At 43.4% G+C, this 17,094-nt stretch overlaps 1 protein-coding gene across 2 annotated transcripts in view; it reads left to right on the forward strand.

The window, feature by feature from the left end:
* Positions 1–16,696, forward strand: part of washc3 (WASH complex subunit 3) — a 36,790-nt gene extending 20,094 nt beyond the window's left edge. Inside the window, exons 5-8 of one of the 2 annotated variants that reach the window (XR_013498699.1) lie at positions 8,134–8,247; positions 12,280–12,344; positions 13,577–15,200; positions 15,235–16,696. Coding sequence is in view for 1 of the 2 variants with exons in the window: in XM_078219558.1 (XP_078075684.1) it covers positions 8,134–8,247; positions 12,280–12,344; positions 13,577–13,658 (261 nt within the window). In the remaining variant the exon portion in view is untranslated. Of the gene's footprint in view, positions 1–8,133; positions 8,248–12,279; positions 12,345–13,576 lie in introns of both variants that reach the window. The other variant, XM_078219558.1, reaches the window with a different exon arrangement.
* The last annotated feature ends 398 nt before the right edge of the window (positions 16,697–17,094 follow it).

Raw genomic sequence — 17,094 nt, forward strand, 5'->3', positions numbered from 1 at the left:
TCTGCATTATGTCCCGGGCAGCCAGATTCTGGCTGTGAATCATTTGTAAGGCCCAGTTATAGACTTCCAAATCCCATTCAATCCATTTTTGTTCTCAGGGTGATAGGGCCAGCATTTATTGTTCATCCCCAATTGCATTTGAGAAGGTGGTGGTGGGCCTTCTGCTTAAACTGCTGCAGTCCTTGGAATGGGACTGCTCTCGTGTATGTACTAGTGTTAAATAAATCCAGGATATTGGCCCAGTAACAAAGTTTGTTTATTAGTCACAAGTAAGGCTAACAACACTGCAATGAAGTTATTGTGAAATTCCCCTCGTCGCCATCGTCCAGCGCCTGTTCGGGTCAATGCACCCTAACCAGCACATTTTCTAGAATGTGGGAGGAAACCGGAGCACCCGGAGGAAACCCATGCAGACATGGGGAGAATGTGCAAACTCCACACAGACAGTGACCCAAGCCGGGAATCGAACCCAGGTCCCTGGCGCAGTGAAGCAGTAGTGCTAGCCACTGTGCTCCCATGCAGCTTGTAATAGTGAAGGAATGTCCAAGTCAGGATTGTTTGTGACTGACTGCTGTCCTCCTCTGTAGTAGAGATCACAGGAGAAGGTCTTTGTGTCTACATAATCTTGGTAAGCTGCTGTGGTGCACCCTGTAAATTATACATATGTATGGTGTGCTGGTGAGGGGATTAGAATTGTGTTCAGTGGAAGAGACCCTAACCACAGTATCTTCATTGCAATGTTAATGTAAGCCTACTTGTGACACTGATAAATAAACTTTAAACAGATATGTGCACTGTGATATCCTGCACTCATTCAGGCCAATGGTGAGTATTCCATCATGACTCTTTGACAATTTTTTCTTGAGGATAGGAATGTTGCTAGCAAGGCTGGCATTTATTGCCGATCCCTAACTGCTCTTGAGAACTTGGTGGCCAACTTCTTGAACAGCTGAAGGCTGTGGCTAAGGTAGAAAGTTCCAGGCTTTTCACCCAGCAACTTGAGCCTTGCTGATGTTGGAGAGGCTTTGCAGAGGTCCAGAGGTGAGTCATTGCGCTAAGATTACCCAGCATTCAATCTGTTTTGTAGCCATTGATCCAGAGAGAGATGGAGGCAGCATTGTTGAATATTTGCAGGGCAGAGGTAGAAAGATCCTTGACTAACATGGGAGTCAAAAGTTACTGAGGCAGCGAATGTGGGGGTGAGGCCACAATCAGATCAACCATGATCTTATTGAATGGTGGATCTAAATAGCCCACTCCTGCTCAAAGAACAAAGAAAATTACAGCACAGGAGCAGGCCCTTCAGCCCTCCAAGCTTGCAACGACCATGCTGCCCGACTTAACTAAAATCCCCTACACTTCCGGGGACCATATCCCTCTATTCCCATCTCATTCATGTACTTGTCAAGACGCCCCTTAAAAGTCACTACCGTATCCGCTTCCACTACCTCCCCCGGCAACGGGTTCTAGGCACCCACCACCACTCTGTGTAAAAAATCTGCCTCGTACATCTCTTTTAAAACTTGCCCCCTAGTAATTGACTCTTCCACCCTGGGAAAAAGCTTCTGACTATCCACTCTGTCCATGCCCCTCATAATCTTGTAGACTTCTATCAGATCTCCCCTCAACCTCCGTCGCTCCAGTGAGAACAAACCAAGTTTCTCCAACCTCTCCTCATAGCTAATGCCCTCCATACCAGGCAACATCCTGGTAAATCTTTTCTGTACCCTCTCCAAAGCCTCCACAGCCTTCTGGTAGTGTGGCGACCAGAATTGAACAGTGTATTCCAAGTGCGGCCTAACTAAGGTTCTATAAAGCTGCAACATGACTTGCCAATTTTTAAACTCAATACCCTGGCTGATGAAGGCAAGCATGCCATATGCCTTCTTGACTACCTTCTCCACCTGCATTGCCGCTTTGTGACCTGTGTACCTGTACACCCAGATCCCTTTGACTATCAGTATTCCTAAGGGTTCTGCCATTTACTGTATATTTGCTATCTGTATTAGACCTTCCAAAATGCATTACCTCACATTTGTCCGGATTAAACTCCATCTGCCATCTCTCCGCCCAAGTCTCCAACTGATCTATATCCTGCTGTATCCTCTGATGGTCCTCATCGCTATCCGCAAATCCACCAACCTTTGTGTCGTCTGCAAACTTACTAATCAATCCAGTTACATTTTCCCCCAAATCATTTATATATTACAAACAGCAAAGGTCCCAGCACTGATCCATGAGGAACACCACTTGTCACAGCCTTCCATTCAGAAACGCGCACCATTTGTCACAGCCCTCCATTCAGCTCCTCTCTCGTTTGTTCATATGTTTTTTCCAGTTAAACGTGTGGTCAGCAGTGATGTTAATGGTGGACAACTTGATCATACTGCTGCCAGTGAAGGTTGGGGGAGATAGCCTTGACTTTCTCTTTTTCAAGATGATCATTAACCCAGAGCTTGTTTGGCTAATTTCTCTGCCAAATTGTGAGCTCGAACCTGGATATTGACTACATCTAGTTGTTTGATTTGATTTGACTTATTACTGTTACATATATTAACATACAGTGAAAAGTATTGTTTCTTGTGCGCTATACAGACAAAACATACAATTCATAGAGGAGAAAACGAGAGAGTGCAGAATGTAGTGTTACAGTCATAGCTAGGGTGTAGAGAAAGATTAGCTTAGTTGTGCCCTGTTATGGACAGCTCCATCACCAGAAGTATTACAAATGGAGCTGTAGTCGTCAGTGAGCAGGTCAGACCTGTGACTGAGGAAGGGAAGGGCACTGATGAAGCAGCTGAAGATGTTTCTTTGCGGAACTTCTCCAGCAATGTTCCATTTGATAATTGGCCTCCAACAGCCGTAACTGTGTCTCAGCAACCATGACATGCCCCCGTGTGTCAGGTATGGGCACCACTCTTTGTTAATTTGTCTCATTAAACTCACATGGATGTGGAAGTTTGAACAGGGCTCATTGGTGGCTAAATCCTAAAGGGGAATATTGAGATCTGTTGGTATCAGCCACTTGATATATGTGCAAATTAATGGGATCATGGATTTGAGCTTGTGCATGAGAGCTGGAAGGCTCAATAACATGGATTTCCAAATCGTATGAATGTGTTTCCAGCAAGCAATTACTTCTGTTCCTCTGTAAACAAGAAACCTTCCTCACTCCCCGTATCAGAGAGAAGACTTTGTCACTGCTGTATTTCATATTAATCTTTGAATTCCAGCTCTCGGAGTGCAATAACCATTCTGTTGATTCTCATTTCCAACATGGAAATCTGAGTATACAAACTTGCCTCTCGGCCACAGCAAGCTGACTTAACCCATATCAGACTCTCAGAACCAACACTGAAGTGACGGTGTAAATATACTTTAAGGTCTGATTATGAGAGCAAAGCAGATGATTTGATTTATTATTGTCACATGTATTAGTCTACAGTGAAAAGTATTGTTTCTTGAATGCTATACAGACTAAAGCATACTGTTCGTGGAGAAGGAAAGGAGAGAGTGCAGAATGTAGTATTACAGTCATAGCTTGGGTATACCGAAAGATCAACTTAATGCGAGGGAGGTCCATTCAAAAGTCTGACGGTAGCAGGGAAGAAGCTGTTGTTGAGTTGTGTCTTCAGACTTTTGTATCTTTTTCCTGACGGAAGAAGGTGGAAGAGAGAATGTCCGGGGTGCATGAGGTCCTTGATTATGCTGGCTGCTTTGCTGATGAACCTCGACCCTTGTGTGTCAGCAGCCTGTTTGGCCATCCTGATGAGACAAATCTTGAGTAAAACACCAGGAGTCAACTCTCAGAATGCGACTTAACAGACCAGTGCAGTTCAGCCTGTGTACCCTAATCAATGGGTATTACTGCAGTTGTTATCAGCACTGTATGTCCCTGTGCTGTAAGACTGTTTAAAATAATCTTTGTCAAGGGCATTGATGAGGTAATTTAAACCCTAGCTTATTTGTTTTAAATGGCATATTATGCAATTACTGAAGATCATGTGTTGACCTGTTGCTGTATAATTAAGTTAGGGGGTATGTTGCATACTTAGAGCAGGAACACTTATCCAAAAGATGACTTCATGTGAATGAATATAAATAAAATTAGAAATTGCATTTGACATTCAAATTAAAGATGAAGCAAGTCAAAGGATGACTTCATGTGGAAAATCTGCTGTAATCGGAGTTCTGAACTGAAGGATGTCTCACTGGGAATGGTGGATTATGACAGGAATCTATGGTATTCCCCATTGCCGGAGAGCTATTTTTATTTGATAGACACACAGCTCATGGCAGAACCTTAAAACGTTGCTTCAGAAATGTCATGCATTGCTGATCGTCATTCATGTGATATGTCACATATTTCAGCTACCCTTTGCTTATCATGTGTGATGTATTGGTCTTCCATAATTGAATGTTTGTTGACTCTACAATTAAAAGGTAGGTTTGAGCAATTCTGTGCTACAACTGTGATTGTGGAATCTTTGGAGAATTGGGGTAGGATGGGTGCAGGGTGGTTAGCACATATTTAAGATGAGCAGTATATATAGTAATTTTTGAGTGAGATTGTTCTGGGATGAGTGTTGGAAAGGAGCTCTGCATGCACCTCTTGTTTGGACTAGTCGCCTTCCCCTCAAAAAATGGCTTCTCTCTCCCTGAAAACAGTATACAAAGTAGCTCACCCAACTAAAGTAGTGCAGAAGATGCTAGTTCTGGTTCCTAATTGGTAATTGCCTGCAGAAAGCCCATAGGAACTATGGAGTATGAGTGGGAAAAGTCCCTCTGGTTCACTGAGGTATATAGACTGCAATTCAAGGCGTTTTACTGGAGCACAATATGGGAATGTTTGGTCGGGCTCAGGATTGCATTATTTAACAGGCTAGGTGAGTGTTGATAGACTTGATCTTTTTCCCACCACTCTTAGGTTTGGAGAGGAAGAGGCTCCTCTCCAGCAAAGCCTCAGATTTAAGATTCTCATCCTTGCTTTCAAAATCCCCCTTGGCCTCAATCCTCTAACCTCCGTAAATCTGTAACCTCCTCCAGCCCCACAGCCCTGCAAGACCCCCGTTCTCTTCTAATTTCAACCTCTTGCACACCCCCAGTTTCTATTGTCCCACCACTGGCGGCTGTCTTTAGCTGCATAGGCCCTTAATTCCAGAATTCCCTCGCTAAAGCTCCAATGCCTCTCTACTTCCCTCTCAATCCATCTTTAAGATGCTCCTTAACACAATATCTCTTACTCCCGAGTTTTAAGATACTTGTCTTAATATCTCCTTTTGTGCCTCGGTGTCAGTTTTTTTGAGAATACTCTTACGAAGCTTCTCAGAATGTTTTTGCACAATAAAGTCACTCTAAATATAGATCTTTTTGTGTTTTTCATTTTAAAGGTTTGCATTCTAATCTAAAGTTCAACTTGGAGTTGAGTAATGGGCAGAAGAGTTTCATATTTAGTGTTCTTTTTGTTTAAGTATTCCATGTTGTCATGGTCCAGATAGTCTGCAATAAGAATCATGGCTGCTTCGCTGCATGATTGTCAAAGTAGGAGCCTTCAGACAGCTTGATTTCCTTGTATTAGATTAATTTGGTCAATTGTGAGGAAAAGGCTGGATTAAGAATTATATCCTGCCTCTACATTATCTTGTAATATGATTCATTATGGTGCTGCATTAAAGCTGTTCATATTAACACAACATGAGCCTTTTGATCCTTTTTATATGCTAGATAATCTCAGCTTCCACTTCAGTGCAGTACAATCCCCGCCACTTATACCATCGACACATGTCACGGCACTTCCTGACTCATGCAAATCATTCTAATCATTCACCATCCATAATCTGGTCAATTACAAAGGCTCCACTTTGAGAGTATTAGTGGGCCAGCTATTTCGGGTGTGCTTTATCATGGAATCCTTCTTTTAACAGATGACCCTGCTTCAGTAACTGCAGGGTTCCGTCTCTCACCCATTTCTCGTCCTCCGACCAGCTGCTAGAGAGTTTGTTCTTCTCCTGCTTTCCTTTCTTGCTGTGCTCTCCCATTCGGTTGGATCAAAGGTCAGTGCTACGATCCCACAATGTTGCACGGATTGACAGAGTAGTTTATCATCAGTTTGGGCCTGATATGTTCAAAGAGCAACAAACAAGCGGCAGAAAAATGCAGTGGATTTTTTTTTTAATGTGCATGTTGGATCTCCCTCCTGGCTTCCTGCTGCTAAATATTGGCAAGACCAAAGCCATTGTCTTTGGTTCCCTAGCAACGGACTCCATCCCTCTCCCTGACAACTTGCTTCCTGAGGCTGCACCAGACCATTCGCAACCTTGCTACTTGATCCTGGATAAGCTTTCAACTTCACATCCTCTCCATCTTTAAGATTGCCTATTCCAGATCATCGTCTATCTCTAACCTTGCCTCAGTTCATTTGTTGCTGAACCATTCATCCACATCTATTGCCTCTAGCTTGTTTCATTATTCTCTGGCCAGGTTCCCATTCTGTCCCTCCATAATCAAGCATATTCAAAACTCTGCTACCAAATAATTCATAACCTTGGCGTCCTACTTGTCCATAAGATGAGTGTCCAGTGTCAAATAAAGTCCACCATTAAGATTTTTTTTCACCTCTGAAACATAGTCCTTCTCCAATCATGCCTCAAACAAAAAGTGCTGAAGAAGTCAGCAGGCCTGGCAGTATCAGTGGAGAGAGAGAGTTCATGTTTTGGGTCCAATGTGATTCTTCAAAACACATTACTCTTAATATCATTTCTCAGCCTTTTGGCTAATATCGAGTGTAGTTTTGTTGTCCTGCCATGGTTGAAGTCATGAGGTTACACTGAGGTTTCATTTGAAGCAACTTTTTAAAGCGGCATCTCGGCCTTTTGGCTTTGATGCAAATGAGATCAAACCTTGGAGGAGGTGCAATGCCTACTCCAATCAGCTTGGAACATGTAGATCAAGCCCAGGACAGGAAGCGGCCAGCCTGTTACAGCTTGGATCGGGAATGTCTCATTTTGAATTGGACTTTGATTGGATTGAATTGGATATAAACAAAAAAAAAATACTCTATCTGAAGAAGAGTCATATTGGCCTCAAAACATTAACTCTCTCTCCCCAGATGCTGCCAGACATGTGGAGGTTTTCCCAGCACATTCTATTTTTATTTTGGATTTCCAGCATTTGCAGTGTTTTGCTTTTATTCCAGTCTTGCCTGGTTTGCTGCTGAAGCCTTCATCCATACCTTTATTACCTCTAGGCATGACCACCTCAATGCTCAGCTGGCTGGCCTCTTACCCTCCATAAATGTGAACTCGTGTAAAACTCTGCTGCCGATATCTTAGCTTGGCTCCTGTTTAAGCAGTGCCTGAATTTTAAAATTTTCATCCATCCTTGTTAGCAAATCCCTCCCGCGGCCTCACGCATCCGTCTGGAATCTCCTTCAGCCATACAGCCCTCTGAGATGTGTTGCTCCAACCTGCCGCCTTGTTCATTCCTGATTTTAATCACTGCGCCATTGTTGGTCATGCATTCAGTTACCTTGAACTCCCATTCCTACCCTCTCATTCTCTCCTTTTAAGACGCACCTTAAACCTACATCATTGACCGAGCTTTTAGCCTCCTGTCCTAATATTTCCTCATGGTTCGGTGTCAGGTTTTTTTTTGATGCTCCTGTGATGTGCCTTGGGATATTTTGCTCTGTTAAGGGTACTATATAAATGCAAGTTTTTAATGTTCCTGTATTGGTTTTACAGTCTGTCGCTGCCTATAGCTGGAAAATCTCATTCATAACAACATGCCTGTTGTAAGCGGTGGGTACCATACCTGGAAGGGCTGCCTTGTCAGATGCCGGGAAAGTTGCTGCACTTGCTGATCTCACTACACTTCAGAGTAACTGCTTAAATAAGACATACTTCTGTGACGTCCTGGAACTGGATCTGCCATTCCCTCCCTCCCCTTGCCATCAGTCATCCTGGAATACATGGGTGCACTTCATGGGATATTTTGATTCCATCTGTCTGTTCTGTATATGAGGAAATTTGTTGGATGGATTTTGGACCTGTTTGTTAAAATTTTAATTCCTTTCATTAAGATATTAATACGCTTGATTTTTTGCCTCTAATTGCAGCTGCTTTTATTTTTCAGGTCCAACAAAACATTGAATCTACAACCCAAAGCAAAGCCGATTCTCTAACAGAAAATGTTGTTACTGTAGCCAAAGACCCTCGATATGCAAGATACCTGAAGATGGTGCAAGTGGTGTGTTCATTTTCTTTTTCTTTGTGGTAGGAGTCTTGACTTTAATAACAGCCATACCTCAATGGGTCACCTTCTCCCCTCTGATTCACAAGGTTAAGGTTCAAGTTTCACCCAACAGAGATGATAGTCCAGATTGTGCTTTTGGTGGAGTTAAGAGAGCGCCGCACTATTGGAGGGAGGCGCTGTCCATCGGATGAGACATTAAACCGAGTTGATGCAAAAGAGTCCATGGCACTTTTTCAATCAAGAATAGGGGAAGTTCTCCTCCTTGTCCAGGCTAATACTTGGCCCTCAGCCGCATCACTAAAACAAATGAGCTTGTCATGAGCTGAGGACGGCACAGTGGTTAGCACTGTTGCCTCGCAGCTCCAGGGACCCAGGTTCAGTTCCAGCCCTGGGTGACTGTGTGGAGTTTGCACGTTCTCCCCGTGTCTGTGGATTTCCTCCGGGTGCTCCGATTTCCTCCTGCAGTCCAAAGATGCGCAGGCTAGGTTGATTGGCCATGTAAATTGCCTCTCAGCGTCAGGGGGTTTAGCAGGGTAAATATGTAGGGTTACGGGTATAGAGCCTGGGTGGGATTATTGTTGGTGCAGGCTCAATGTGCTGTAGGGATTCTGTGATTGTCACATTGCTGATGTGGGAACTTCTCTTTCTGTTGCCCTAAGAAGGTGATGTCAATCATAGCCCTCCATGTTATACCTGTTGTAGATGCGTGGATCACCTTTGTTGATGGTGCATTTGTCCAGTATGCAGAGTTCTTTAGACAGATTGTTCTTGCCTAGCTTGATTTCTTTTACCATCGATCTTTCCCATCAACATCGTGATTTCTTATTGTTTGTCCAAGAAATTCCAGCTATCTCTTCCTGATGAGAATTTTTTATTGGGAACAAACTGCAGCTGTAAAAGTTGAGAACAACCTCAGCAATTTTATGAAGATTGAGAGAGGGGTCAGACAAGGTTGTGTTTTCTCCCCAGATTTACTCCCTTTGTAAAGTGAATATATTCTTGGAGAGATTGAAATCCTTTTATTAGTTGGGATTACATCTTTAATAATAAAAGATATGCCAATAATGCCATTCTTATTGCCAACTCTGAAGATAAACTGCAAAAGATTTTGGATCAACTAGTGAGTGAAAGTGAGAAGAAAGAACAAAGAAAATTACAGCACAGGAACAGGCCCTTCGGCCCTCCAAGCCTGCACCGACCATGCTGCCTGACTTAACTAAAACCCCCTACTCTTCCGGGGACCATATCCCTCTATTCCCATCCTATTCATGTACTTGTCAAGACGCCCCTTAAAAGTCACCACCGTATCCGCTTCCACTACCTCCCCTGAAAACGAGTTCCAGGCACCCACTACTCTCTGTGTAAAAAAACATCTGCCTTGTACATCTCTTTTAAAACTTGCCCCTCGCACCTTAAACCTATGCCCCCTAGTAATTGACTCTTCCACCCTGGGAAAAAGCTTCTGACTATCCACTCTGTCCATGCCTCTCATAATCTTGTAGACTTCTATCAGGTCTCCCCCTCAACCTCCGTCGCTCCAGTGAGAACAAATCAAGTTTCTCCAACCTCTCCTCATAGCTAATGCCCTCCATACCAGGCAACATCCTGGTAAATCTTTTCTGTACCCTCTCCAAAGCCTCCACAGCCTTCTGGTAGTGTGGCGACCAGAAATGAACACTATATTCCAAGTGCGACCTCACTAAGGTTCTATAAAGTGTCAACATGACTTGCCAATTTTTAAACTCAATACCCCGGCCGATGAAGGCAAGCATGCCGTATGCCTTCTTGACTACCTTCTCCACCTGCGTTGCCACTTTCAGTGACCTGTGTACCGGTACACCCAGATCCCTTTGCCTATCAATACTCCTGAGGGTTCTGCCATTTACTGTATATTTCCTATTTGTATTAGACCTTCGAAAATGCATTACCTCACATTTGCCCGGATTAAACTCCATCTGCCATCTCTCCGCCCAAGTCTCCAACTGATCTATATCCTGCTGTATCCTCTGATGATCCTCATCGCTATCCGCAAATCCACCAACCTTTGTGTCGTCCGCAAACTTACTGATCAATCCAGTTACATTTTCCTCCAAATCATTTTTATATATATACATATATATATAACAAACAGCAAAGGTCCCAGCACTGATCCCTGAGGAACACCACTTGTCACGGCCCTCCATTCAGAAACGCACCCTCCCACTGCTACCCTCTGTCTTCTATGTCCGAGCCAGTTTTGTATCCACCTTGCCAGCTCACCTCTGATCCCATGCGACTTCACCTTCTGCACTAGTCTGCCATGAGGGGCCTTGCCAAAGGCCTTACTGAAGTCCATGTAGACAACATCCACTGCCCTACCTTCATCAATCATCTTCGTCACTTCCTCGAAAAACTCAATCAAGTTCGTGAGACACGACCTCCCCTTCACAAAACCATGTTGCCTCTCACTAATACGTCCACTTATTTCCAAGTGGGAATAAATCCTGTCTCGAAGAATCCTCTCCAATAATTTCCCTACCACTGATGTAAGGCTCACCGGCCTGTAATTACCTGGATTATTCTTGCTACCCTTCTTAAACAAAGGAACAACATTGGCTATTCTCCAATCCTCTGGGACCTCCCCTGTAGCCAATGAGGATACAAAGATTTCTCTCATGGCCCCAGCAATTTCCTCTCTTGCCTCTCTCAGTATTCTGGGGTATATCCCATCAGGCCCTGGAGACTTGTCGACCTTGATGTTTCTCAAGAACCCCAATACCACCTCCTTTTTGATCTCAACATGACTCAAACTATCTACACATCCTTTCCCAGACTCATCATCAAAGAGCTGAGAATAAGTTGTAAGAAAACAAAATGTCCAAAAAGAAAATCATAGCCGAATGCAAGGTAGCCGTGAAGGATAGAAAGGTCTCACAGGTAGACAAATTTTGTTAGTTAGGAAGTATCTTAACATCGGGCGGAAAGCTGCAGCCAAGAAATAAGACAAAAGGATTGAAATGGCCAAACGATGCATTTCAAAAAATGAAAAAGGTTATGACTAAGAACTAGCCCTGAAAACAAAATGAGAATCCTGGAATACTGCATCACTCATTTTGACCCGTACCAGGGAGTGTTCGATGTGAACACTTGCTGTGTGCAGATTGGCTGCTGAATTTCCCATCAGCAGTTACATGTCCAAAAAAAGTACTTTGTTGGTGATTAAGTGTTTTGGGACGTTGAGTTTTTCAAAAATGCTGTTTAAATACAAGTGTTTTCTGTGTTAAAACCCCACAGGCACCCCGTGCTCTGGTTCACTCTCTGCCCTTCTGCTTCTCTCTCTGCTTGTTCAGCCTTCATAGACCATCCTCCCTGACTACATTTTTCTTTAGCCACCTGGTCTGACCTTCCTTTAAGCTACTCCGTCTAGTATAAATTGCTCTCCTGGGGCAGGGGCTCCTCTGATAAAGGTTGATCAGGTTGAAGCTCAGAACAATGAGAGGTGATCTTATTGAAGTATACGAGATCCTGAGAGGATTTAATAGACTAGATATCAGGAGGGTGTTTCCACTTGTGCGGAGTCTAGGACGAGGGGGACACAGTTTAAGAATAAGAGGTTCACTTCTTAAGGTGGAGAAGAGGATACTTTTTTCTCAGAGGTGGCTGGTCTGTGGAATTTCTGTTCCCAGAGAACAGTCTAGGCTGACTTATTGAACATATTCAAGACAGAGTTGGACAGATTTTTGATACACGGAGGTGCCGCGAGGATTATGTGTAGGAGTGGGGGAAACCACAACATGATTAGCCATAGTCTAACTGACCAGCAGAGCAGGCTCAAAGGGCTGAATAGCCCACTGCTCCCAAGTCCTATGTCTTTCTGTATGTGACAGGAATTCAAGCTGCTGGGTTCTGTTTTACAGCTAAATTTGAGAAGTTTTAATTTCCAATACTAACTGTTGATGTTGATCCCCTCACTGCAATGCTGTAATCCTGCCCATCTGCTCTGTTCCTTTGTAGAATAATTTTTAAAATCCTCGTTCTGTATTGCAGGGTGTCCCTGTTATGGCCATAAGGAACAAGATGATTTCTGAAGGACTCAACCCGGATCTGTTGGAGTGAGTTTCCATCAACCTTTGCTGAAATGTTTTCTTGTGTTTAAATAAGACCATGAGACATAGGAGCAGAATTAGGCCACTCGGCCCATCGAGTTTCTCCACCATTCAATCATGGCTGATATTTTTCTCATCCCCATTCTCCTGCCTTTGCCCCACAACCCCTGATCCCCTTATTAATCAAGAACCTATCTATCTCTGTCTTAAAGACACTTAATGACCTGGTCTCCACAGCCTTCTAACATTTCTAACTAAATGTTATTAAGTCTCTGGCTAATAAATGGTTAATTCAGTTGGACCAGAGGAATGTGGTCCATTCAACCAGGGGTCTGAGCTGAGTTTGCAACTCACAAAGTTTAAAGAAACTTTTGTTGAGAGGTGTGTGTATTTCTAATTGCTAACAGCTTCTGATGTTCTGTGTGACGATTTATCCTCTATGAGGCACTAGTGCCCTATCCAATCCACCAGGCCCTCGAAATTCAAACAAAATAAACCAGGGGGCAAAAAATAGAAACCCAAAGGGGAGAGAAAATCTGAAATTGTCTCTTTCAAAAGGCAGTGGATGCTATGGGATAATTGGAAATTTCAGGACTAAAATCACTCAGCATTTTATTGGATGATAGTATAAAGGGACATGGTAAATGAGATCACAGACCAGCCATGATCCAATTGACTGGCAAAGCGGGCTTGAGGGGTTACTTTTTTAAACTATTCGCAGGGTGTGCACGTTGTTGGCAAGGCTGACATTTATTGACCATCTCAAATGGCCCTTTGTGCACCCATGATTTTAATTGTTCCTCCACTGGTGGGTGCGCCTTCAGGTTATTGGCCACAAGCTCTGGAATTCCCTCCCGAAAGCTCTGGAATTCTTTACCTCACTTCCCTCCTTTCAGACACCCTCTCAAACCTACCTCTTTGATCAAGTTATTTGATCATCTGACCTAATATCTCCTGCTAAAAGCAAAATAGTGCAGGTGCTGGAAATCTGAACTATAAACAGAAAATGCTGGGGGTGCTCAGCAGGTCTGGCAGCATCTGTGGAGAGAGAAACAGAGTCAACATTTCTGACCCAAGTGACCCTTCCACACTTCTGTTGGACCGTTTAGATCCAAAGCGTTAACTTTATTTCCGTTCTTTATTTGCAATAGATTGTATTTTCATCATTAACTGTAGCTGATTCCTCTACTTGGGTTATGCTCTTTGACTATCCCGTACATTTTTTTTTCCCTGCGCAGGACTCCAGATGCCCCTGTTCCTGATGGGGTCAAAGAGGATGATGGAGACAGCTCTGGCAGCGAGTCCTCCTTCAGTGATTGAAAACAGACTGCAGGCATTTCAGTTCTGAAACTGGAGCACACGCAGCACTAATTGTGTCGAGAGACATTGTTTTGATGGTTAGGGTTTGGGAAAGGAGTCATCCTGTGCTGCCTCCATCACTGTGCGTGAAAGCACTTGGTATGCAAGACTATAACTACATCTCTGACATGAGTATATCCGTAGTTTAAAACTAGGTTTTGCAAGTATTTAAATGCAAAGCTGCACTTTTATTTGTACAAAAAGTTATGACCTCCTTTCTACTGTGCTTCAGACGTAACATTATGGATTTTGGTGATGGAATCAGTACTATTATCAAGGCGCTAAAAAGTAGTGAGGGAGGGATAATGTTATTTCCATAAGATTTATTTTCCCAGGAAATGGACAAAATTTGTTCTGCTTTATCTTGGGGAAAATTATGAACATTTTGTTCAAATTCTATTCTGTCCACACAAGAAAGAGACCTTCACCTAATGTCTAACGCCTGAACTGTGACGAGTAGACTGGTGCAGAGTGAAGAAACTGTATGATTGTCTATCATACTATGTGAGTTGGTTGACTCATTGAGACAGGTGCTTCTTTCCCTGTGCTGTTTCATTGTGACTGTTCAGCGGGTACCAGGAACTTGATGTGTGACTGGCTGGTGCCAGATGAGATTTGTTTCTCTCCATGCCCCCTCTCCGCCCCACATTTCCCCCCTTCCCGACCACCGCCATCGTTTTGAGAGGGTGAGCCTGAATTTGACAGGGTGTGTCAGATGTTTAACTTTCTGTATCAGCCCCACGAGCCTATTCAATTTGTGCTGCTGCAGCATTCCATTCTTTCAAAGTGTTCTGAGTTAGTGCCATTCCTTAAAGCTGATGCAAGGTCTGATTCTGAGCAGCATCTGATTAACATTGCTGCTGCAGGGACTATCCGTAACCTTGAACAAAATCGAGGAGCTAATTTTAATAAGTTTGTAACTCACCATTGCTTCAAAAGAATTCTTCCACATTGGCGCACGTGTTGTTAGTAAATCCTTGATTGTTGAAGAATTAAATTTTCAAATGCTGTTTTTATTTCATTCCTTGGATGTAGCTGTCATTGACAGGGCCGAGATTTACACTCCATCCAAGTTCCACTATCCTGAACTAGATTTTCCCTGGAGAACCTTTCTTGTTTAGCTAACCTGTGAACCTCACACACAACACTAGTCAATTTCTAGAGTCAGTGTGTACAGGGTGTCAAGGCCAAGTTAGTCGTCAGTGCAAAGGGTCGGGCAAGGTCAGAAAATCAGATCAGAAGATAATTCGGTCCCCATCTGAAAGACTTGCGCTCTGTCCTCAACCCTAATAATGGGAACTGTAACATAAACTTGTCAGGATGCAATAACTCTCTCCCGTCTATAGTGGCACTGCAGCTATATACCCTGTGAGGTAAATCCACCAATCATGAACACAGAGCAGAGAACTGTACTTGGAGGGTGTAGGGTCAGGTAGAGGTGTGGGTCAGGTAGAGGTGTAGGGTCAGGTAGAGGTGTAGGGTCAGGTAGAGGTGTAGGGTCAGGTAGAGGTGTGGGTCAGGTAGAGGTGTGGGTCAGGTAATCAGTGTATCGTGTTGGTGATCCTATCTCCCATCATTTTAAGCACAGTTCGTTACTGGGAGTGTTGGATCTATAGATTTGCCCTTTACATCTCTAATTCAACTAGGTTTCTTGTAAAATGTACTATTGGGAGAAATAATAAAGTGTGTGTGTGATGTCCGAAGCACTTTGCCTGTCAATGAAGGGCTTATATAGTTTACAATCTCTCAGAACAGACCAGACATTTTTATAATGTAATTACCAGTGTTCAGTTACCTAATTTGCTGAATAAAGTATCGGTTGGATATTTGTTGATATAGTTTTGTCACTGGGAAGACTGAGGATACTAACTTCGAGCAGAGGCAGGATTCCAAGCCAGCCTAGTGGCTGGCACAGGATCACTCGAGCTTTGTTTTGTGCGTTGCTCTGGTTCTCGCACCTGGCCATCACATGAACACCAAGACCACAGGACTTTAGCAAACAAACGAGCTCACTTCAAAAGGCAATCCCAACAAGCAGTTTCTTGGTGAGCAGTGGCCTGTGCGAATGTGTGTCCAATAAGTGATTCAGTCCCTCAAAAGTGAGAGTACACATTACTTATGTTACAACAGTGAGTACACTTAAAACTACTTCATTAGCTGTGAAACGCTTTGGAGTGTCCTGAGGTCATGACTTGCTCTATATAAATACGAATTCCTTCCCCCCCCTTGGGCAGCACAGTGGTTCGCAGCGCCAGGGACCGGGGTTTGATTCCCAGCTTGGATTGCTATCTGTGTGGAGTCTGCACGTCCTCCCCGTGTCTGCATGGGTTTCCTCCCACAGTCTGAAAGACATGCCATTTAGTTGCATTGACCATGCTAAATTCTCCCTCACTGTATCCAAACGGACGCTGGTGTGGCGACTAGGGGATTTTTGCAGTAACTTCATTGCAGTGTTAATGTAAGCCTACTTGTGAACTAATAAATAAACTTTAAACTTTTGGGAGGTCATTCAGCCCATTGTTATCTGCATATCTATCTTATCTGCACATTCCATTTCCCTGTGTTCTCCCTCTATTCGAATGTTTTGTGCTAATTGACTCTAAAGTATTTAGTTAGACTAGATTTAATGAATCCTTGATGACTATATAAAAGGATGCGATGCATCGAAAGTGGGAATGTTGATCTTTAAGCTTTCCAGCATAAATTGGCATTTCCTGCTCGTGTATATCAACGGGACGCACTCTCAGACCCACTCCAGATATTAACCACAGCTCTGGTGCTCACAGGAAGGAGCTGAGAGGAAAAAGTTGAAAGTCCTTGCAGGTAAACCAGATTTCTTTTCAGTTTTATCCAATGTCCTATCACTTCCTCTTGAGTTAAGAATTGAACTAAAATTCTTTTTGTTACTGCTCTGGTCTGTAACCTACAGAATTGTTCCTTCATTAATAATTCCCTACTTGTTTGTACTGCTGAAAATAAAATAATTGGTGTGTGCTGTATCTCTGTGTGAAACCTGAGCTTTATTATCCAGGCAAATTGAGCAGGAATGAACTGTGGCTGGAGGTGAGTTTCCAGCATCTGTATCCTGTTTAATCACTGTGTATTTGTATTGCTCTCAACATGAGTTCGTAAGTGTTGTTCACACCCACCCTAAACTTTTATATGTAACCTATTATAAAAGAAAACTTGCAGATGAAAGTATCAAAGATGTACGTTGATGACGACTCGGTGGTGCAGTGGTTCGCACTGCTGCCTCACAGCGCCAGGGACCTGGGTTCGATTCCCGGCTTGGGTCACTGTCTGTGTGTAGTTTGCACTTTCTCCCCGTGTCTGCGTGGGTTTCCTCCGGGTGCTCTAGTTTCCTCCCACACTCCAAAGATGTGTGGGTTAGGTAGAT

The sequence above is a fragment of the Mustelus asterias genome, chromosome 9 (genome assembly GCF_964213995.1).
Source record: "Mustelus asterias chromosome 9, sMusAst1.hap1.1, whole genome shotgun sequence".
NCBI classification, from domain to species: Eukaryota; Metazoa; Chordata; class Chondrichthyes; order Carcharhiniformes; family Triakidae; genus Mustelus; species Mustelus asterias.